This window comes from Lytechinus pictus, chromosome 9, assembly GCF_037042905.1.
Source record: "Lytechinus pictus isolate F3 Inbred chromosome 9, Lp3.0, whole genome shotgun sequence".
Lineage (NCBI taxonomy): Eukaryota > Metazoa > Echinodermata > Echinoidea > Temnopleuroida > Toxopneustidae > Lytechinus > Lytechinus pictus.
Window position 1 is genome coordinate 4939576 of NC_087253.1, and position 24341 is coordinate 4963916.

The following is a 24341-nucleotide window of genomic DNA, read 5'->3' on the forward strand; positions in this document are numbered from 1 at the left end:
ATATATTGCACGAAATTATCCATCAAGATCAAAAAGGGTTCGTCAAGAATAGATAAATTGGAGAAAATATTCGTTTAATTTATGATACTCTTCATGAAACTGAAGAATTAGATACTCCTGGGATGTTATTATTTCACTTAGAGAAAGCTTTTGTTTCAGTTTCGCATGATTTTTTATACAAAGTCTTAAAAACATTTAATTTAGGGCCTTCCATTCATCAGTGGATTCAAACGGTTCATAATGAAAATATGTCTTCAGTATAAATAAATGGTTATTTGTCAGAACGTTTATCTATAAATAGAGGCTGTAGGCATGGTGATCCCCTTTCCTCATAGCAGTTATGCTTCGTCAAAATGATTGTAATAAAGAAATTGATATTAAAGGAAATATTCGGAAAATTACTCAGTATGCAGATAGTTCAAATGAGTCTCTGAACATTGCCCTTTCTGTTGAGATTTTTTATTCACTTTCAGGATTGAAAATTAATGAAGGTAAAACTAAAATTGTTTGGATTGGATCGAAAAAATATAGCCCATACATAATTAAAACAAAAATGAAACTCTCGTGGGTTGATGATGGCTGTTTCACTTGTTTAGGTATAAACTTTTCTTTAAATTTAGATAACATTGTATCTCTAAATTACATACCTGCCCTAAACAAGATGAAGCGCCTAATTCAAGTTTGGTCAAATAGAAACATAACCCCACTGGGTAAAGTAACTCTTGTTTAAACCCTTTTTCTTTCACAATTTAATTATTTAATTTTGTCTTTATCAAATCTGTAACCTCTGTTTATAAAAGAGCTGGAAATGGTTCTGTTCAGTTTTTTGTGGAATAAAAAACCTGATCAAATCAAAAGAATTCAGATTTGTAATTCCTATATTGAAGGTGGTGTGAAAATGGTAAATATTGAATGTTCCTTCACTTCGTTGAAATTAACCTGGATACGAAGAATGCATAATGGATTCATGGATAATATATGCTTAAATTCTTTTTTGCATTCCATCCCTTTTTCAGACTCAAATTTTTTACTTTATAGTCATGGCTATTTAGAAAAGTTTGTTGATATAATAACAAATCCTTTTTGGAAAGTTGTACTCTCCTCATGGTGTATTTTTCGGAAAGCAAATAGATGTTCAAGTAGTAGAGAATTCCTTTCTGAACTCCTATGTCATAATGAAGACATAGTTATAACGGAAATCTAGTTAACTTTAGACACTGGAGTCAAAAGGGTTTAAGATTTGTCAACGACTTAATAGGAACAGATGGTTAGGTCTTAAGTAGACAAAGAATTATTGAAGTGTACAATGTTTCCATTGATTACCTTACACATTTCATTATAAAACAAGAGATCAGTGAAAAGTTGGAGAGTTTTTCGCAACCCGATTTTGTGAAATTAACCACTCCATTTAGAGCAAATGTCACTAGTATATTGATGAAGCAAAATAAAGGCTGTAAAAATATTTATGTTCCGTTGGTGAAAGAAAAGGTATCAAATAACTTTCAAAGAAAAGAAAAATGTAAAGAGAGAATCGGAAAACAAGTCTCACTAGAGAAATGGCGTTGTTTTAGTTCTATACTGTTTCAAGTAATGCAGGATGTTTCAATCAGGTGGTTTCAATACTGCTTAATTAACTGTATTATTCCAACGAATTTGTACTTGTGCAAAATCCAAGCTAAATCAAGTAGTACTTGTACTTTCTGTACTTCCCATGTTGAAACCATTGAACATTTGTTCTTTGAATGCCACTTAGTTAGAAAAGTATGGGAATACTTTGAAAAGAGACTGTTTGAAAGATGCAAATTGGTATTAAAATTAACCATGGAAAATGTCCTTTTTGGAATTACTCCCATTAAGTATAATAGAGCTTTAAATACACTGATTATTTGGATAAAATGGATGATATATAAAATCAAATTAGCTGGAATTCGTCTTATGCCACAGAAAATCCTCAACGAGTTAAAGAATTATTTTTTGTACGAAAAAGCTATTTCATGTGAAAATATGAAGCATGTGTCTTTTAAAAAATGTTGGTCAAATTTTCTTAATCTTTTCGACTAATGTCGGAAAGATTTTTCATCGGTTTGTGAGATACAAGTTTGAATCTTTATCTCTCGTTCTCTACATAAATTATAACTATGGTTTTGCTTTTGGTACTGTAAATGATTTATTTCATAACAAGACTGTATACATGTATTATCAGCTATTGTTGTACTACTGTTAAACACTCACTATATGATGCATTGGGATTTGAGTGACGGTCATACAAATTGTGAAACAATGTTCTATTTACAATTTTATCGAACCTGCTGAAATTATAATTGAAGCATGTTGTTGAGAATCGGAAGAAACTTTTGTTGTTTTCACTTTGCTTACGAGATGCAAAGTTTTGATTAAAGGTCCAAAGCAGGACGATTTCATTCTTAATTAAACTTTATGATTGCTTTAGTGTAATTTTTTGTGAGTTTGAAGTAGAGATAATTCTCTGTCATAACACTAGACTTCAGGGTTTGCCATTCCATTATTTCATGAATTGAGTCAGTAGAAACATTTGATCGATTATTAATATTAAGGATAATCCCACCAGCTCTATTTTGCAACTTTTGTAGCTGATCTGTATATTTGTCACAGGAAGATTGCCATATTACATCAGCACAATCCAAGTTGGGTAGTATAACGCTCTGATAGATAATTTTCAAATTATTCCTATTGATTAATTTACTTAATCTACGGAGGAACGAAATCATACGATCCACCTTTTAACTTTATTAAGTGGTTAACATGAACATCCCATTTAAGTTCTGAATCAATATACACACCCAAGTATTTCAGCGAAGATACTTGTTTGATGGTATGACCATCAATTCCTAAATCTAGTCCATTGTGTTTATTTCCAAAAAGCATGCACATTGTTTTGTCATAATTAATATTGAGTCTATTCGAGTCCATCCATCTATCAAGAATGAGCAACTATCTATTTAACTTTGATTGAAGTACGTTGGGATCTTTATGAGAAAAGTAAATCACAGTGTCATCTGCATAGACATGGATGTTGCATGACTTGAAAATAGTAGGTAAATCATTAATAAAAAATATAAAAAGCATCGGGCTTAGTATCGATCCTTGAGGAACCCCTTGGCTGATTGGTAATTCTTCAGAGTTGCAGTTATGAATACATGTTACAATTTTTCTGTCTGAATGGTAGCTATGAAACCAGTTCAAATTCGTTTCTTTAATTTCTCCTTGCTTAGGTTGACATTTTTTTCTTACTTATGAAAACAAAAATCAATGCTATTAGTATAAGGTAACATATTTAAATGAAAAAAAGGTGATTCGTGAACCATAAGTCTCTCCTGATTTCGCGATAATTAAAATATACAATATAATCTTTTGACCATAGACAACTTTTGACACCATCATCCTCAAGAATACACATGTAATATTACCCAAGGATCATACGTGCCAAGTATGAACATGATCGATGCAGAAATAAAGAAATCAGATAAAGTTGAACAAAAATCTCAAAAAAGGATGGTCAGGACCACATATCATTTGACTTTTTAACCCCTAGACGACCTTCGAACTCGTCATCCCAATAGACAGATTATATCCAATGATAATATTTGCCAAGTATGAACATAATTGATGTAGAAATAAAGATATATAGCAGCAAATTAAATAAAAACTTGCAAGAAGTCTGATAATCAATGATTTTCTGGCATTTGGCGCAAGCTTTTTTTTACCCCTTGCAAAAACGTCTTGTTTTCGCTCAAGCATAAACGGAACTCATTTCTTTAAAAAGCATTTGAAAGAGAAGACGTCAGAGCATCTATTAACATCAAAATATAGATATCATAATTTGTAACAACATTTTGATAGGCTTTTCTAAACTGTCCCTTTTTTATACGCACTGTATACGTACACTAGCTACATGATGTCAACAGTACAGGCAGTTAAACCAATAGCTTCATGGTCAGATGGTGAAACGATGAACGACATACTTTCTAAATTGTGGATGGTTAAAATTCACATAATTAAGTTTTTAGGGACACTGAATAAAGGTTTTTAGCGTAATTATGTATTTTTTTTGGATAGCAGAAGGGATAGGTACTTGATGTAGGCATTTAGGTAAAACAAATCAACTAACATGAGAGTTGGCATGAACAATGGCGCGATAGCTCAGTCGGTAGAGCGGGGGTTTCGGATTCCGGTGACCCGGGTTCAAATTCCCAAATGGTGCGTGCGCTAGTGCCCTTTGGTAAGGCATTTATCCTCTTTACCAGGTCCCTCGGAGATGACCTTAAGCCGTTGGTCCCCTGGTTGCTTGCTCACAGGCATTCGTGCTTTCTTAGCAGTTAGGTAAAAAATGAAGAAAAGAAAACTCGGTATGACTGGGTCTGTATCGGCAGCATCATTAATTACAGCCGAATTATCAAGTGCTGATGGGGTACTGCACTTCTCGCATGTGTAGCAAATGTCGATTCAAAGCGGACTGTTTTGAAATTGATAAAAAGACACCTTATGAGACATGAAGTTTTAAGATATTCTTATTCCTTATTATTTATTACTTTATACTTTATTACTGTTAATATTGTTCGCCTAGCTGACAGGTTACCAATTATCATCTTCAAAGCAATAGTATGCCTCATAGTAATGAAATGCTAAGGAAATAGTGTACTATATATAGTACAGAAAGCAAGCCGTGGAACGCGAAATTCATTATGACATTAAGAAGGTGAACTTAGTTCTCAGCCAGCTTTCCGAAACACAAAACATAACTGAGTGCCATGAATACATATGAAAAGGCGATCATCCATGTCAATACATATTGTTCCTTTTGAGTAATGTGAACCCAAGGTTAGTCAGGAGTAGTGATAAATTTCTTGCGCTATTGATAAAGTTCCCATAAAATATGAGTAGACCAACTACTATCGCTCTCCCGTTTAAACAATTCTAAGAGAAGTACCAGTCCTTTATTATTTACGTGAACAAAGAATGCAGGGAAATCTATGCTGATTTCATATGTTTCTTATCAGAAAACATTATGAATTTGGGGGAATCTCCGAACCGCATATCTATCCGCGAATTCGCCAACTTATTACACGTTTCGTCTCTTAAAAAAGTCTAGCGTTTCAGCACATACCTAATATCCGAATTAGCGACGAAGAGCTAGTGCCTGAAGGTTTCTACGTGAAGATTACCAACCGATTTTTAAGGCAATTACAGAACAAATTCATATTTTATATAGAGATCAACAACGAGAGATTAACAACGGTAAATCGCGTGAAGAGCATAACTAATACAAATGGACGTAGGCTTATAAATTGAGTCGCCAGTTTTACATACATGTATGTAGGTCATCGGATACTGATTGAGTATATTTTGGTGTCGCGTATTTCGCTTGAACAGTGCATCAACACGATACAATGAAGGGTGCAGTTTGATATTTTCATCCATTTGAAGCAGGATTTAAAATTCAGCGAGGAACATAGAAAGAATTCTCCAGAAGAGAAAACACGGATATAAACACTCGATAATCAAATCCGCATCATACTGTAGGGTTTAGATTATAAAATAAAGATGTCTTGTGATACAGATACGCCCATTTTGATTGCAGCAAAAAATGGCAATCTCCAATTAGTCAAAGATCTCATCGATCAAGGAGCACAAGCTAATACGGCTGATAATGCGGGTCGCACACCTCTCTACGTGGCATCAGACAGGGGATATCTTCATGTAGTGAAATATCTCATTGATCAAGGAGCACAAGCTAATACGGCTAATAATGCGGGGGCCACACCTCTTCACAGGGCATCATGGAATGGTCATCTTGATGTCGTGAAATATCTCATTGATCAAGGAGTACAAACTAATACGGCTGATAATATTGGGTACACACCTCTCCACACGGCATCAGACAGGGGCCATCTTGATGTCGTGAAATATCTCATTGATCAAGGAGCACAAATTAATACGGCTGATAATATTGGGTACACACCTCTTCACAGGGCATCATTCGAGGGTCATCTTGATGTCGTGAAATATCTCATTGATCAAGGAGCACAAACTAATGCGGCTGATAATGATGGGTACACACCTCTCCACGCGGCATCAGACAGGGGGCATCTTGATGTCGTGAAATATCTCATTGATCAAGGAGCAAAAGCTAATACGGCTAATAATGCGGGGGGCACACCTCTTCACAGGGCATCATTGAATGGTCATCTTGATGTCGTGAAATATCTCATTGATCAAGGAGCACAAACTAATACGGCTGATAATGCGGGTGTCACACCTCTTTACAGGGCATCAGTGAATGGTCATCTTGATGTCATAAAGTGTCTCATTGGATTAGGAGGAGCAGAGATTGACAAGGCCAATAAACGTGGCTTAACACCTCTCCACGCGGCATTACTGAATTGTCATCACGATATAGTGAAATATCTCATTGATCAAGGAGCACAAGCTGACACGGCTGATAATGCGGATGGCGAAACAGCTCTCCACCCAGCATCTCGGGGCGGTCACAGCAACGTTGGTCGGTATCTGAAGAGTGAACAAGCAAGATTAGGGTCCGCATTAAAAGGTAAACACATAATCAAATTAAGCCGACTACATTATTTTCGAGGGGAAAAAACCCTCGAAACAATTTCATGATTGAACGATGAGTGTGTGTGTGTGTAGGGGGGGGGGGGGGGTGGGGTCCGGGGGGGGGGGTGGGCTTCAAATTTTGAATTATCGATTCATAAGTTTTTTTAAGCTTCTCGTAAGCTAACATTCATATTACAAAGCATGCGTTGATATATGTACACTCTAAAAAACGAGGAGTTAATTTAGCTCTTAAAGAGCGTGTATAGTGACTGCACTTCAGAGTGTTGATTTATGTGGTTCAAATTAAGTTTATAAGTTCATTTTATTTGTCTTCCAACTTTGAGTTTGTATACATGACAAACATACAAGTGTGTAGGAAACAATAAGCAGAATACATGATAAAACATACAAGTATACATAAAACAGAGTATGCAGAAAACATTGTTTTTTAAATACATTGTACAGCTTAAGACAGAAAAGAAATAATTTTAAAGAAAGACGAGGAGACCTAGGTGAAGCAATGCTTGTAAATTAAGGTTCCTCATTACGAATTCAAAGAACATTAGATAAACAACACAGAAATGGCAATAATTTGATATGATAACTAAAGAGAGGGGCGGGGAGAGAAGAGGGACACATTTATGTACAAAAGTGATAAAAAAAGGGGACATGAGGACAGAGACCAGCCAGGCCCGGGAAAGGGGGGATGAAACATATTGATTTTTTAGCATTAACTAATAAAAAACACACAAAAATAGGCTTTACGAATCACTTCCATAGTTACTCAGTAAATGAGATTTCAATTTTCGTTTAAACACTGTAGAACTGACAGCATGTGTAATTTCAGGGTCAAGTGCATTCCAAAACCTGGGTCCAGTGCATACTATAGTGGCCAAAGTGAACTTTGTTCTTGCACGAGATATATGGAGAGTGGAAGATTGTCTAGTATTGTAATTGTGTATTTGACTATTTTTCTTAAATATCAGTGCCAGGGCTGTAGGGAGACTTCCTGAATCAAAATCATACGTAAGAGATCCTAGCTGCATAAAGTAAATATCTTCCACTTTCAATAAGTGATTGTCATGAAATAAAACATTTGTATGGGCACGATAACTGACATTACATATACTTCTAATAGCTCTCTTCTGAACAATGAATAATTGTTGCAATAGCGTTTTAAGTGAGTTGTCCCAGGCAAGCACACCGTAGTTTAAGTAAGGAACAATTAATGAGGAATATAATATCAATAAAATTTCTTTAGGGAAAACTGACCCCAACTTGTATATAACACCAATATTTTTTGACAACAGTTTGCAGAGATAATTTAGATAAAGTTTCCAGTTCAATTTCTCATCAATAAATAACCCGAGAAATTTAGTTCAGGTTACTCTTTCAAGACAGACATCATTAAACATTACATTGCCAGGCAACATTTTTAAGGAATTGCTAAAAAGCATATAATTTGTCTTTTGAAAATTAAGTGATAATTTATTGGCTTGAACACACAAGATAACATTCTTCAATTAACGATTCACTGTTTCTATAAGGAAAAAATACACTAGAATCATCAGCAAAGAAAATAAAGGATAATTTGTTTGATGAATTTTGAAAATAATTTATTTACAGTATGAATAAGAGAGCTTCTAGAAGAGACCCCTGAGGTACACCACATGTAACAGTTTGCAAACTGGAATTAATTCTATTCAAAGATATAAATTGTCTCCTGTCAGTGAGATAACTCCTAAACCACTCAAGGGCAACACCTCTCACTCCATAATGGGATAACTTATTTAGCAAAATTTCATGATCAACTGTATCAAAAGCCTTGGAAAAATCTAAGAATATACCAATTGTGCTCAAGTAATTATCCAAGGCAGTGGCAACCTTATCAACAAATGCAAAATGGCATATGTAGTTGTATGCTTCTCGCGTAACCCAAATTGAAAATTTGAAAAGATATTTGACTTTTAAAAGAAATGTATGACCCTTGCATATATGAGTTTTCAGGGATTCTTGAAAAAAGATGTCAACAAAAAAAATGGACGATAATTGGTGAACGATTCGGGGTTGCCTTTCTTAACAATTGACACAACTTTTGCAATTTCCATGCTTCTAGGCACAATGCCATTTGACATTGAAAGAGTAAAGATGTGAGTAAGAGGTGTCAAGATTCCTATAATAACATGTTTAATAAGTTCGTTTTTAATATTATCACAGCTCTTTTTACTTTTTAGAGATCCAACCACATCAGTCAACTCTTCCTCATTTGTAGGCCAAAAAATAGACTTTCCAAAGTAGGCTCAGACAAGAAGTCAACACATGTTTTTTTGACAGGGTGGAATAGCCGCCTGTAAATTTGGACCAATATTACAAAAAAAATTGTTGAACTCTTCTACAATAACACTGTTATCATTCACAACTTGATCATTTATGATTACCTGTTTTATCTTTGAAACCTTAAGTGGTGCTTTAAAAACATTTCTGATCACTTTCCAGGTATCCTTAATATTATTAAAAGTCGCTTGGAATTGAGCACGGTAATATTGCTTTTTTGCATTACGCAATATAGCAGTTAAAGTATTTATATAAGCTGAATATTTCCTTTACAAAAATGCTGACTTTTTTTTTTATATTGGTAATACATCTTATTTTTCTTATTAATTGAGTTTAACAAAGATTTGGTAATCCAAGGCATACGTGGAACTTAAATCGACTCTTATTTGTACAATTAATCACAGGTACGTTCTCGTCATACCGAAAAAAGCCAAATTTGAACGAGAAAAATCAGCACTCCAAAATGCAGTCGATATACACGCTCTTTAAGAGCTAAATTAGCGCTTCGTAGCTCTTCGTTTCTTCTTTGAAAGTTCGAGGATCAGAACTGCATCGGAATCTCTTGACTCTGGACAACGACACATTTGCAATTGTTCTTCCGCTGGAAATTTTCTTAAATGCCTGGTCACACAGCCCGAGCGTTGTTGGAGCGGTCGTGGAGCGGCAGGGAGAGAGGGTCGAATTTCGCTCACAAAATTGGGGGGATCGAAAAAAAATAAAATCGAAATCGAAAATGGTGAACGGTAGCGAGCGGTGATGATTTTTTTCTCTCCGCTCCACGACCGCTCCAACAACGCTCGGCCGGTGTGACCAGACCTTAAGATCTGCTGTCCCAGTCCACTAACTTTCGATAAAAGCCTCAGCTCTCCATTGTGATTTTTAATTGCATTCTAAAATGAATCAACGCTATTTAGAGAGTTTCCGCAAAGTAAAATAAAAAAAATCGATATGATCTGACATGAATATTTTCAAAGTTCACCCCTAACCAAGTTTGGTTTTATGAGAAAGAATTGCAGATAAACTTGAATGTTTGATTTCAAATGACTTTGACCTTATGAACTCCGATAGCCCTATAATGCATTCATGGCAAAATTTTCATTAAAAAGGGCACTGGCATAAATACGAGCGGTGAACCTATTGTTCGGGCGATGATCTATTGCTTCACCCCTCCCCCACCCCAACCATTTTAACACTTTAACGCTTCGACATAAACTTGCCTTACAAGTACCATGGTACAATTTGGTTGAGAAAGGAGCAACAGGGCCAAAATATTTGTCATATAAGGGTCTTGAAAATTAACTTCAACATTTGACCTTATTTTTCTTTTAGTCCGGGTTATAATCATGATAATTCAGCAAGGTGCCACTTGGAGGAGAAATTTTCATATAGTGCCTCTAGACCAGTTTTTTACGCTGAATATGAATATATGAGGTAAACAGGCTGTATCCTGAAAATTAACCTGTGAGGGAACTTTTTTTTCAAAATGGCTGCCGAATTTTCATAAAATTTGAATATTCGTACATAGATTTTGACAAAGCATTCAATTGCCATGAAATTAGTGTCATATGAAAGCGAATTAAATGTCCTACCATTTGGTACTATTTATAGGGGATAAGTCGGTCATTTGGCTGAGATTTTAATGTCTAAGTCACACCCCCCCCCCCCCTATATCATGTACATGTATATTGCCTATTTATTGGGAATTTCACTATTTTGGATCACCCAAAATATAGGCCTACTTATTTGAAACTACATGGAAGCCCAAACTAGCTGAGTCATTGATAGGATTTACATCGTATAATAAGATACAAAAAAATGAATCAATACACATAATTTTTTTTATTTTTTTTTTATTGACATTGACTAATTGTTCAGACATGTATTGTATGTAAATAGTTTTGTTCTGCTATAAAGCGCCTTGAGCATCTAATCAGGATGGAAAGTGCGCTATACAAATCTTATGTATTATTTTTATTATTATTATTATTAAATAAATTTACAAGCATAATATTGCTTAAAATACAATAGGTACCATGTGACAATTTATAATCGAGCAGATATAATGAAATTCATATTTCAATAGATTACTTAGGTCTATACGACAAATTATGGCTTCACAAATCATCAATGGATGAAGGAGGAAAATTAGAAATGAAGACAACGTGTATGTGAGTGCGAGTGGAGGAGAGGTGAGGTCATGGGTGTGGATTGGTGTTCATCATTGATCTTTCCTAATCAAAGGGAATCCATCCCAAATAAAAACATTTAAGAGGAAAAAGAAAATTCAGGCAAGCTGATAGTTGAAGGTGTGAACAGTATCATACCTTAAATAAAAAGATAAGATTTTTTAAAAGTTGCAAATATTGGTAAGCACTATATCCGTGGAGATTTCAAATTGGTTGGATATGTGATGTCATATGTGGAACTCACTTCCTCTTAGCCTAAGATCCCATTCTTCTCTAAATTCCTGTAAACATGGTAAAATACTACTTAAGACATCTTTTCCGTAAATAGTATGATTTTTATAGTTAATATGTCCGTAGTTTAGTTGGTATTTTAGATATGAAAGGTAGTTACGTTGGATGTTTAGTTTTGTAAGGTAGTTAAGTTGATACGTGAGTTTGGTTTATTAAGTTAAGTAGTTAGTTTTTGTGATGTAAAGCGCTGAGAGAAATTTTGATAGGACCTATATAAATATTGAATTATTATTATTATTCTATTTTATTTATTTTGTTCTCTTTTCCAACACATTTTATGACCAAGGCTGCATTCCCCTGAAAGCATGAACTTTATCCTGTCGTCATTCAAAAATATGATTAGGTATTCTTCGTCCTTCTCTCTACCTACAGGGGCTGGAGATGTATCAGAAGCTTCCTCGGCGATAGCATCAATTAGTTTGGACATCGACGCTGATAAAATCATTCATCAAGAAGGTACGATCTAATCAATTGTCTTTTCACTAGCGATTTCACTGTTTGAAAAATGTTTTTTCAACATCAGTTGTGTTTTGACTTTTCATTTGCTTGATTTCTGGAAATTGTGCTCCATATCAAGAAGAATCCAACCCCTGTACATGTATATATACTCTGTAGAGCTTATACTACTACTACTACTATTATTCATAATAATACTACTAATGATAGGAATAATAATAATAATAATGGTAATAATAATAATAATGATAATAATAATACATCACTTATATATATATAACCAGAAAGTTTCTATATACTATTTTTGTAATCATGAACATGATAGGTGTATAACTATAAAATTGATGAAAGCGCAAAGCGCGAGCGGAAACAAAATTGAGATTTCAGACCTAAAACGGGACACTCTATTCCTGTTCATTAAATCAGAAAAATGATGGGTAAGTGGGTATCTTGCTACATTGGCAATTAATATGAGCTCGAAAATCGTGCACAATTATTTTTATGTTCTGATCTGAAACTTTAGAATTTAACCATGTTTTGAATTTAAAAAAGTAAAAGCTGCGTATCTGAATAAACATGCATGCGCGTGTTAAGATTAAGAATAAATGAATAATGCTATTGCAAAGCGCGATATGAAAGTATGTGATGTTGCAATCTGAAGAGTAATTTTAAGCACTATTTCAAGCACTGTGTAGGAAATTTCTGAAGGGAGGGGGGGGGGTGGGTCCTGCAAAACGTTCATTTTCATTACATTTCTGTCATTGTTCATACCTACCAGACTTCCAGGGGGTGCTGCCTAAAGAAAATAACACACGCAGCACACCCAAGGATAGTTTTGGACTTCAGAACCTCCGCTTCCCAGGGCCATGGTAGCTTGTTCCCAAGGGTTGGTCCAGCTACAGCAAATGATCTATAAAGCATGTGTGGGGTTTGCGAATTTGAAGAAGTGATTGTTTGCTTGATCGAATGTTACGGGATGGGTTAAAAAGATACTTATTGATCAAACGTGTCATAGACGTTTGTTTTATAATATTTTTTTTTTGCGTTTGTCTATCGTGTACATTCGTCTTTCTTTACCGTGTTTAAACGTACATCGGCTTTTGGTTTATCTTGCACTGCATTTATTTATTTATTTATTTATTTCTGATATTTTGACAGGGTAGCCCATTCACCAATAAGTAGTGGTCTTCCATGGGGCCCTGAATAACAATAAACATATTTACAAAATGCATAACGTATGTACAGAATGTTACAGCATTAACATTCACATTAGGATTTGAATGTAAAACGAAACATTAACAAACTTAGCAGCAAACAAAAACGCAGACGGTCACTCGTTTGACGTAAAATAAAATATCAATAAATCAAATTAACTAAGAAGGACATCTTGAAAATACTGATAATATAAACCAAATAATCAAGGTCATGCTAACACAAAATAAGCACAACAGTGGATGTTCCGCAAGTTATTTATAAATTACAAGTTCTTTTAAACCTTCTCTTAAATGAAATGACAGAAGGAGCTGTTCTAATTGAATTATCAAGCTTATTCCATTCAAATATTGATGATACGACTGGACTACACTTATAACAATCAGTGCGAAACTTGGGAACGCGTAAATATCCACTGTCTCTCTGTCTGGTATGATGTTCATATACATCATTTGGATTGGTTAAGTTTACCTGAAGGTAAGAAGGTGCTAAATTATGAACACATTTATATATCATCAAAACGCGACTGAGCTCAAATCGTTTGTCTAGTGTCATCCATTTAAGACTTGAGAACAAATCAGCCGACGGTGTGTCGAATGTCTTGTTCAATATAATTCTTGCAGCCCTCTTCTGAATTTTTTGCAGCTTAATTGTATGCGATTGAAATCTATTCGACCATACAACAGAACAGTAATCAAATCTTGGCAACACTAAACTGTTATAAAGCAACTTTAAGGACTGCACAGGCAAAGAACTTTTCGCTCTCTTTATTATGCCAATGCTTTTCTGAGTAAGTTTACATACATTTTCAATTTGTTTTGACCATTTCAGTTCTTCATCTATCAAAACTCCTAAGCAATTGGTGAATTGAACTCTATTTATCAAATCACCGTTTAACGAAATCGTTTTTTCAGTGTTGAGGACGAGCTGATTATCTTTAATCCATGCCATGACCTTGTTTAATGCAACAGTTAATTTTTCTTCCAAAACTGTCGCATCATTCGCACTGACGGTAAGTGTCGTGTCGTCAGCGTACATATCTATAATACCTTCATGAATACATTCAGGTAAATTATTAACATATATTGAAAATAAAAGGGGACCTAGAATTGACCCTTGTGGCACGCCTAATTTGACGAATGAAGGGTGCGATTTGGTTCCTTTGAATTGTGTCACTTGTTGTCGATCAAATAAATATGATTTGAACCAAGTGATAGTCCTCTTACTACAACCAATGCAAGTTAATTTCTTTAAAAGCAGCTCATGGTCCACGGTATCAAAGGCCTTCCGAAGATCTATGAACGCAACTCCAGAAATTAGATTGTTATCAATAGTGCGGTATGGTGTGTTATCCCGTAGGATTTCTTTGCCAAAATTGATTTTTTTGGTTGTTTTGCCTTCAGTAGGGCCCCTTTAGACCAAAAATGATGGGGTTCAAATTTTCAGCCCCCTCCTTCCCTTCGTGGGGGGTCCTTTTTTGCGCCATATTGGCCTGTACAAAGCCCAATAGGATAATCCATTGTTTTCAACATTATTTCTCACTTTTCTTTGCCAATTTTATTTTTAAGTTGTCTGAGATGTACAAGAATGAATATTTGATGATGATGTGATGCCAAATATTGGTCACTTTTACCATATGGGGGCGGATTTTGCGAAAAATCCCCCCAAAATTGTGAAATATTACCCAAAAAATGTAATTTTCCCCTGTTTTGGCACTCGAATTAGGACAAAAAGATTACAAAATGAAATGCATATATGTCTTGTTATACATTCCAATAACAGAGGAATACATCACATATAATTTATATGATTATTCTTGGTCAATTGATGTAAAAGTCAACCCCATTTCAGGATTTTATGCAGTGAAAACCTTACTACAACACTAGAGGGCGCCATAACTTATCATGATGATATTATTGTGGTACGGTATATCATGACACAGCTCCTGTAGGTCTTTTGCGCCAAAATTGTTTAGTTTTTTTCGTTTTGGATTCACTTGGGTCCAATGTCAGGAAGAGATAGGGTTCCAATTTTCCCCACCCTCACCCACTGCCTGAGGGGGGGAGGTCACCTTTATCAAGACCCCCTAAAATCAGGTGTATTAGCAATTTTGCGCCTGGTTAAAAAATGAATTGTTTTATGGTATTTTATGATTCTTAGACAGCTAGCATGCTATTATGAAGACTTCCAGTTAGACATGCATCCTATCAACCATATACCCCCCCCCCCCCCACCTGACTGGCATACAACATTCACCATTCGGTCACTCGTTCTAGAGTACAGTTTACGATTAAAGGACTTCTATTCGAATTGTCAATTATATACTTCTCGGCTAATTTCCAATTACTTATAGACAGAAAGAAACACATAAAGTATATTTTTATAGCCCCCGCCCCCTCATACACGCACACACATGCACATAATCATCATTGAAATATGTGATGTTTTATTAATTGACCTTCACAAGATTTAGAGATCTTCCGAACTTACAGACCTGCATTGCGCCTCAATTTCTAAGGTAGGGCCTACATACTATTCCATGTACAACCAAAAATACCCTTACTCGGAAAAATTGCAATAAATTGTTTTTCAACAGTTTTTAGTACTAATTGACCTCCGGAATAATATACTAAAAATCTACCAAAATCCGCATCAGGGAAAGTTGTTATTTTCAAGATAGTATCCAAGATGGCCACCATTCACTTTAAATTAATGAATACGACTCACTCATTATCCACCTGAGAATCCTAATTGGTTTCATACTCTATGGTCTAGGAGGTAAAATGATTTGTTGACACGGGATAAAGTGAATATAAGGACCCCAGGATACCTATAAAATCCAAGAGGGCATCAAAAATGGCTACAGTGTGCTAAAAATCCACAATTTGGTTTCGATTCAATGATTTCAAGGGTGAAATAGTAAACTGGAAAAAGTTGCAAGGACAGTGAGTGCTCTGGTGGGTTCAAAAATCCATGATGGCTTCAAAAAATTTATTCTGTAATGGCTGCTAAACTTAAAGCAGACATGGCTGATTTTATATCGTCCAGGGAAATGTGATTTCGATGTTTTACTTTAAACCACTGGTTTGGGTCCCCGGGGGCCAGTTACATTGATGAGTGGATACCATGCGCGACCAAAAAAAGTAAAAAGGATGTCCTTTTTAAGATAGGGCACGTTACGTACGTAACGTAAGAAGGGTGTCAAAAACATTAAAATAATGAAAAAAGGGGTATCTATTTTGCAAGAAAGCTACGTGTTTAGGGTCAAATTTTCGAGGGTCTAAACATTAAAGACTAAATGAGATGTGGAAGGTGGGGCTGTACTAAACCCAATCAGGTAAAAGGCAAAACCGACGACTGACAGACATAAGAATAAAAATGTTGTTAGGGGGTCAATTCAGGGAATACTTGCCAAGAGTATAGTTTTGTTTCCAATACTTGTTAAGGGTAGGGTTTCACAAGCCAATACTTGTTAAGGAGTGCATTTTCAGAATATGGAAAATACGTGTTTAGGGTGCTTTTTGAGACCCCATGGTCACGCATGGTATCAACTCGTCAATGGAAGTGCCCCCCCCCCCCCGGGTGCGCGTTTCCGTTTTACACCCTGGCGAAGGCATTTTCCGGAAAAATAGCCACAAAGCGACTAGTGAAGAGTCTACGTCTACGTTTGTTTACATAATCAGCTGGGCGCGCGGTATTAGTATCCGCAGAACATACGTGCAATTGTGCAAATGCAGCTGAGCTTGTAGACCAAAAGCTTCTGTCTCTGTATTTTGGTTGTTCCGCTGACGTTGGCTTTATGATATTTTTTTTTACTTTATCGCACATGATCGTTTATATGAATGAAAACGAATAATAGCTAAAATATTGAAAAATAAAACACATAATTACTTTTTTTCATATTATATCTATCCTTATATCTATCATATCTCTCAAATTCTCTATCTATCCATCTGTCTCTCTTTTATTTCTCTCTATCCATCTATTAATCTACTCATGTGCAATATCAACACTGCTTCGACTTCCTTCGGGAGTCTATTTCCTCAGCACTACTTTTCCCTTTTTGTGCTCGATTCGATTCAATTACTACTTTATTTACTTGCATGCTTGTTACCATTGTTAAATGTCTTGTATTGCATAATGAGTTTTTTCTGAAGGTTGCCTCCTATTCTCTGTCAAATTCCACCTCTTGCTTTCCCTTCTCTTTGTCTTATCCCAATTTCTTTCCCTTCTCTCTCACCTCTTTCCTCTTCTCTCTCCTCTTTCTTCTTAATCTCTCATTCCGCTTTTTTCTTCTTCTGTGACGCTTTGTAGTACTTTTGGCCTTTTGTATTTATTTATGATTTTACATTTCTTTTTCATCTGTATGAATTTGTATTGTATTTGATATTTATTTATAATGTTTACTTTTATTTTGTTATGATTCTTTTTGTATATAAGCATTCACTTATTTCAGTCTTTGACTGCTTGTGATTGTATTTTGTTTTTATTGCAATAAAATCCAATATATATATATATATATATATATATATATATATATATATATATATATATATATATATATCAATTTCTCTCTATCTATCCATCTGTCTGTCTTTTTCTCTCTCTGTTTCTCTCTATCCGTCTATCTATCTCTCGAATTCTCTATCCATCTGTCTGTCTGTCTCTCAAATTTTCTCTCTATCTATCTATCCATCTGTCTGTCTTTTTCTCTCTATCCGTCTATATATCTATCTCTCAAATTATATCAATATCTATCTATCTATCTATGTAACTACAGTATCTATCTATCTGTTAGTCTTCTCTGTCTCTTTCATTCTTTATCTATCTAACATCTATCTATATATCTCCCTCTCTCTATCTATCCATCTGTCTTTCTCTAGTTCTCTCTCTCTCTATCAATCTATCTATCTATCTTCTATCTATCTATCTATCTATCTATCTATCTATCTATCTATCTATCTATATGTAACTGCAGTATTTATCTGTCTGTTAATTTGTCGCTCTTCTCTGTTTCTCTCATTCTTTATCTATCTAACATCTATCTATCTCTCAAATTCTCTATCTCTCTCTCCCCCTCTATCCATCTATCCACCTTTCTGTCTTTCTCTCTCTCTATCTATCTATCTTCTATCTATCTATTTATCTATATATCTGATGTAACTACAGTATCTATCTATCTGTAAATTTGTCTTCTCTGTCTCTCTCATTCTTTATATATCTATCTAACATCTATCTCTCTCAGATTCTCTATCTCCCCCCCCCTCTCTATCTCTCTTTCTATCTCTATCTATCCATCTGTCTGTCTTTTTTTCTCTCTATTTCTCTTTATCCGTCCACATATCTATCTATCTATCCATCTCCCTGTCTTTCTCTCTCTCTCTTTACTTCTATCTATCTATCTATCTATCTATCTATCTATCTATGTCTCTATCTATTTATCAGTCTCTTATATCTATCTTTCGGCATCTAAGTGTATCAATCCATCAAACTTTAATTTTTTTCTATTATAATTGTTTATTTTTATTTTGTCTGTCATTCTATTCATTTAGTTAATAATTTATATTTAGAAAAAAAAACTTAACTGCAAAAGCATGTTCGGATTTCACTCATATGACTGCTCTCTGTACATGAAGTGCCGATGAACTCTATGTGCAGCGGCTGTGCAGATTACATGCGGTGGTGTGGGACTTGCCAGTTTCGCACGCTGCAACCAGCGACGTGTGTAGACTCTTACTAGTCGCTTTGTGGCTATTTTTGCGGAAAATGCCTTCGCCAGGGTGTAAAACGGAAACGCGCCCCCCGGGTTTGGGTCAAGTAATATATAATGATACGTTACAAGGACAGTCAGTGGTCTGGTATGTCCATAACTCAAAGATGAATTCCAAAAATTGATCTTAAAATGGCTACTGATACTTAAAGCGGACATAGTTAATTTCATATCGGCCTGGGAGATATCATTTTGGTGTCTGAACCAATAGTTTCAAGGGTCAAATAAGACATTAGGACAGTCAAGTTAATAGGGTCAATCAGTGGTCTGGTATGTCAAAAAATGCGATATGGCCTCCAAAATGCAGGGTCTAAATTGAATATGGTTCTTAAAAGTAGACATAGTTCATTAGAAATGCACATTGTGGATTCCATTTTGGTGTCTACGCTAGAGTTTAAAGGATCAAGTACTGTTTCAAGTTGAAAGAACAGTCGGATGCCAAGTGTGTCAAAAATCCAAGATTGCCTAAATGACTGCTGTTTCTTAAAAGTGGATATAGAACATTAAACATACACATGGGGATATTATTCTGGTGTCTGCACTAGTATTTCAAGATTTAAAAATACTTATCAAAGTCTGGTTACAATGATTACGCAGTTATCCAAGTTGCCTTGAAATCCAAGTTGGCTTTCAAAAATGGGTTCCAAAAATGACTATTGTTACTTAAAAGTGGATGCATCATTCATACAATATCAACCTGTGAGAAATATTTTGGTGCCTACTCTTAAATGTATGGGATAAGTTATCATATTGATTCATGAGTTTGTAATAGCACCCATTTGATTAAATGTTTTAATCTACCATGGATTTTGGACAAAATCGAAAACTATCCTTGCTATTTTTCGAATGTATTATCTGACCCTTTATACCACCATGTAGACACCAAAATTATTCATCGCAGATTAATATTGTATAAACTGACCATTATTAATGAGTTTTAGGAATTATTTTAGATGCCATTTTGAAAACTTTCTTTAATTTTTAGGAAAAATGGACAAGTGCATATCTTTGTAACCAGTCGAAAGTATCATTTTTAATCATGAAACAATTGAGTCCTTGTGTGTCCTTGGTGAATTTCAAACGAACTACATGTATGTCCATTTTTAAGTAACAGCAGTCACTTTAGACTCAATTTCTTGACGCCATCTTGGATTTTTGGACATAGACCAATGACTGACCTTATTATTACCCCTGCTTTAAATGGGCTGCCTAGGCGCTCAAGCATTAAAGGAATTTCTTCCCATTTACCTCACCTGGGTTGAGTGCAGCACAATGTGGATAAATTTCTTGCAGAATGAAATTATGCCATGGCTCGGATTCGAACCCACGACCCTTTCAAAGTCAAAGGACTAATCCAATGGGCCACAACGCTCGAACGCTTGTAACTAATTTTCTGACTTTAAAAATCATGGTTTAGACATCAAAACCATATCCTTGATGAAAATTACATGTCCATTTGTAAATACCAGTGGCTATTATATACTCCATTGTTTAACATTCTTGACCAACGACTCTCCTTGTAACTTGTTCTAATGTATTATTTGACCCATTTTACCAGGGTAGACACACAAATTCATATTCCCGGATATTGAACAAAATATATCGGTTTTTCAAGCAGCAACAGCCATTTCAAACTCCATTTTTGGAAGCCATCTTGGATTTTTCAAGATATAGGACCATAGACTGTCCCGATATGTTGAAAAATCCAAGATGGCTTCCAAAAATTAAACAAAAAAAGGAAACAGTATTCTTGTCCCGATTTTGATCATTGAAACCATGGTCTAGACACCGATTCCATCTATCTCAGGTTGATATAAAATGTGCTATGTCCATTTAAAGTATCAACAGCCATTTTAAACTCCACTTTTGGAGTCATCTTGGATTTTCTGGGCACTAGACCACTTGCTGTCCTTGTAACTTTTCCCGATGTATTTTTTCACCCTTAAAAACCTTTAAATAGAAACCAAATTAAGGCCACTTAAGTAAGGGGAAAAAAATGAATCTCTACTTAGGATTTTTAGCCTAAGGCAGCCATTTTGGCCCCTCCCGGGGGGGGGGGGGGGTAGAATATAAACAAATTAGATGCCCATACTATAAATTGGCAATGGAAATAGTTGCTCTTGAAATGTGTCAGCTTTCAAATTCATTGATGCAGTTAGTGCCAAGAATTTGATTTTTTAAAGGAAGTGCTTATCATAAGCTATGGCGCCCTCTAGTGTTGTAATAAGGTTTACACTGCATAAAATCCTGAAATGGGGATTATTTTTTATCAATTGACCAAAAATAATGATATAAATTACATGTGACACATTCCTCTGTTATTGGATTGTATAACAAGACATATTCATTTCATTTTATAATCCTTTTGTCCTAATTCGAGTGCAAAAAAGGGAAAAATAATATTTTGGGGGTAATATTTTACAATTTTGGGGCATTTTTCGTAAAATCCGCCCCCATATGGTAAAATTTAAAAAACATTGACATCAAAACATCATCAAATATTCATTCTCATACACCTCAGACAACTTAAACAATAAAATTGGCTAAGAAAAGTGAGAAATAAGGATGAAAACAATGGATTATACTATTGGGCTTTGTACAGGCCAATATGGCGCCAAAAAGGACCCCCACAAAGGGAAGGAGGGGTCTGAAAATTTGAACCCCATCGTTTTTGGTCTAAGGGGACCCTATTGAAGCCAAAACAACAACAAAAATCAATTTTGGCACGCTAGTCCTACGGGTGCTGCGTCAGTGACATAACGTACCACACTACAATGTGTAACGACCACTGATTTACAAGTTTTGCAAGGGCAGTAGTTGTTGAATGCATAGGCCGAAAACCAGATTGATTTGGGTGTAATAAATCATTCGCGTCCAAGAATTCACTTAGCTGTTGATGAACAGCCCTTTCAAAAATTTTACTCACGATTGGTAATATAGAAATTGGGCGGTAATTATTCAACGAAGACATATCACCAGATTTAAATATTGGTACTACCCGAGCCTTTTTCCATTCACGAGGAACAACTCCAGTAGTAAGGGATTTGTTAATAATATCACAAAGGGGCTCTGCGATAACATTTTTTGTCATCTTTAAAAGTTTGAAGCTGACATGATCTTCCCCAGTTGATTTATCTATACTCAAATTATCAATCTGTTTCAAAACAAAATCTCTAGTAATCATCTCTAGCTCAAATTGAGAGTGAATTTAACCAACATTTGTATCATCTTCTACTTGAACTCTCTGTTTAGACGTATCCCTTCGCAGGTCTTTAGTGATATTAGTAGCATTTGAAATGAAAAATTCATTAAATGCTTCAGCAATATTTGCATTGCCCGACACATCTGTTCCATCCACGTTTATTGTAGGCTTATTTTTAATTTATCATGTATTTTTTTAATTATTCTTTTTTTTTCTTCAATATTTTTGTTAAGGAATCTGAACTTGGGGACCGGAAGTTCACCCTGACAAAAGTTAGATACGCCACGTATCGTTTGGTGCTCCCTAATTTACCTCTCGTATCAGTCATCTTATTTTAAGATCAATATATGGGATCTTTAGTGAAATATAATTTTTCCTATATATCTTTTGTTTCTATTACTATACCCCCTTCTGGTTTTCATCTCTTTATTTGTTGCCTTTCTTTCTGTCCCTGCTCATTTCGCCCCTTTTGCCTCTTCTCCAGTTAGCTAACATTTCTGGCACATTATGAATATATCTGGGGCGTATACGCGTGGGTGATATAACACCAAAAAGGGAGAAATATAAAGAGGAGGGAAGGGAGAAAAAAAATATTCGAGAAAATGTGAAGGAAATAATAGGAAAGTTTCGCAAATCAAGAATTTCATATGCAGTGATCATTACATATACTTCCCTTTAGAAAACTTATTACAAAATCCTGCCATTGTTTGCCTTTATTTAATACTCTGTATCAATCATAATTGATGCTATTGTATCCAATTTATCCCTAAAATTGTGATAAGAAAGATAAATGCATGTTATTTGATTACAAGACGTATTTTTTTAAACAGTGCATACCTATATAGTTACCACTAATGCATATAGCATTTCCATTTATTTGAAAGCAAGATAAAAGAGCGTTGCAGATTAAATGCCTCCAGGCTCACGGGCATAGACCACTCGGCCACGGCACCTCCACGTATGTGAGTGAAGGATATCGCGATAGCGCAAGAACGATATCTTCCGAAGAGAGTGATACTGAATCCGCCGGAGTAGAACACGATCCGCCGGCGGATTTGGTGCCTAGAACAGTATCTGCCAGGCGCAGGATCCGCCGGTACACCGGCTCGCGTGGCAAAAACCTGAAATGATCCGCGCACCAACAATATACGTCACAATAAAGGCAATGCTAGATCTCTGCACTTACAAGTACGTCATAATAGTAAAGTAAATGAAATGCGCGCTAACTGCCGATGGAGAATCGGCTTTCTGTTTAAGGGTAATAAAGGCCTATTCTGCATCGGCTCTCGGTTCTGAACCTACTACCTTGGTAGTGCAAAATCGCGTTTACACGCAACAAAAAAGCCGATTCTGCATCGGCTCGCTGTTCTGAACCGCGAGCCGATGCAGCGTGTAAACACGGTAATTATAAGGGATGTCATGTTACATTCCAAGCTCTGGTGTGTTTTCCGTCCGCAAGAAATGTACCCACGTTGTGCTGTACTCAACCCAGGTAAGGTGAATGGGTACCCGGTAAGAAGAAATTGATTGAAAGTTTGAGCGCCTGTTTAGATAGATTTTATTAAAAGATCACGTCTTGCAGTCCAAAACTGAATTGAACATGAATTACACATGAACACCATATATTATTAAATATACATGTAACATTTCAAAAAAAATAAAAAATATATCAATCACCCAAGAACGGGTACCAGGACCGACCTTTATACATTCATCCAAATTGTAGCTCGAAAATGAGCCAAAATATATTTTTCATGAAATTATAATTATCATATATATAATTATAATTTGATCCAGTGAAGATATTTCCAAGGTTACTTCAGTGGAACATTCCCTAACACAATCGCAGCGCCATCCTGAAATTATTATGTTTTTTATCAGATCAAACAAACAAAAATCAATTTCTGTAATGGGAGATCACAATTTCATATTATCGAACACCCTTTTGAAATATTCACGAAAATACCCTAAAACAAAGCTACCCCTCTCTCGAACGAAAGAAAAAATAAAGAACTTAACAACCCAACCATTTTCTCCATGTCCAGATTATGAAAAGGTGACGGATGATCATATCAAGAATCTGTCTGGTCTTCTCGGCATCAATCACTTCGAACCGATTTGCGAAGTTATTGGCTTCGATCCCAAGCTAGGTCAAGATATCTTAGAAGAGAATCATTCTGATTACTCGGCCTCCTATCAGGTAATACTCAACACATGGAAAGACGGTAAGAGCACCAAGGATATTGACGATCTTTTGGAAATGGCGGGAATCAAATTGATATCGAGTTACAAAAAATAA

The 24341-nt window shown here is 35.4% G+C and overlaps 1 protein-coding gene across 1 annotated transcript; it reads left to right on the forward strand.

Annotated features, from left to right (window-relative positions):
* Nucleotides 1–4544: 4544 nt before the first annotated feature.
* On the forward strand, nt 4545–24341 carry LOC129267946 (ankyrin repeat, PH and SEC7 domain containing protein secG-like). The gene is made up of 3 exons (XM_064105035.1): nt 4545–6586; nt 11775–11858; nt 24088–24341. The coding sequence occupies exons 1-3, from the start codon at nt 5581–5583 to the stop codon at nt 24339–24341; spliced, it is 1344 nt and encodes a 447-aa protein (XP_063961105.1). The 5' UTR covers nt 4545–5580.

What these genes read in the sequence shown, in the direction of transcription:
- LOC129267946 (XM_064105035.1), top strand. Translation starts at nt 5,581, where the DNA reads ATGTCTTGTGATACAGATACGCCCATTTTGATTGCAGCAAAAAATGGC. An exon ending in ATTAGGGTCCGCATTAAAAG is followed by an intron (nt 6,587 to 11,774) that starts GTAAACACATAA and finishes CTCTACCTACAG; the next exon opens with GGGCTGGAGATGTATCAGAA. An exon ending in TAAAATCATTCATCAAGAAG is followed by an intron (nt 11,859 to 24,087) that starts GTACGATCTAAT and finishes CTCCATGTCCAG; the next exon opens with ATTATGAAAAGGTGACGGAT.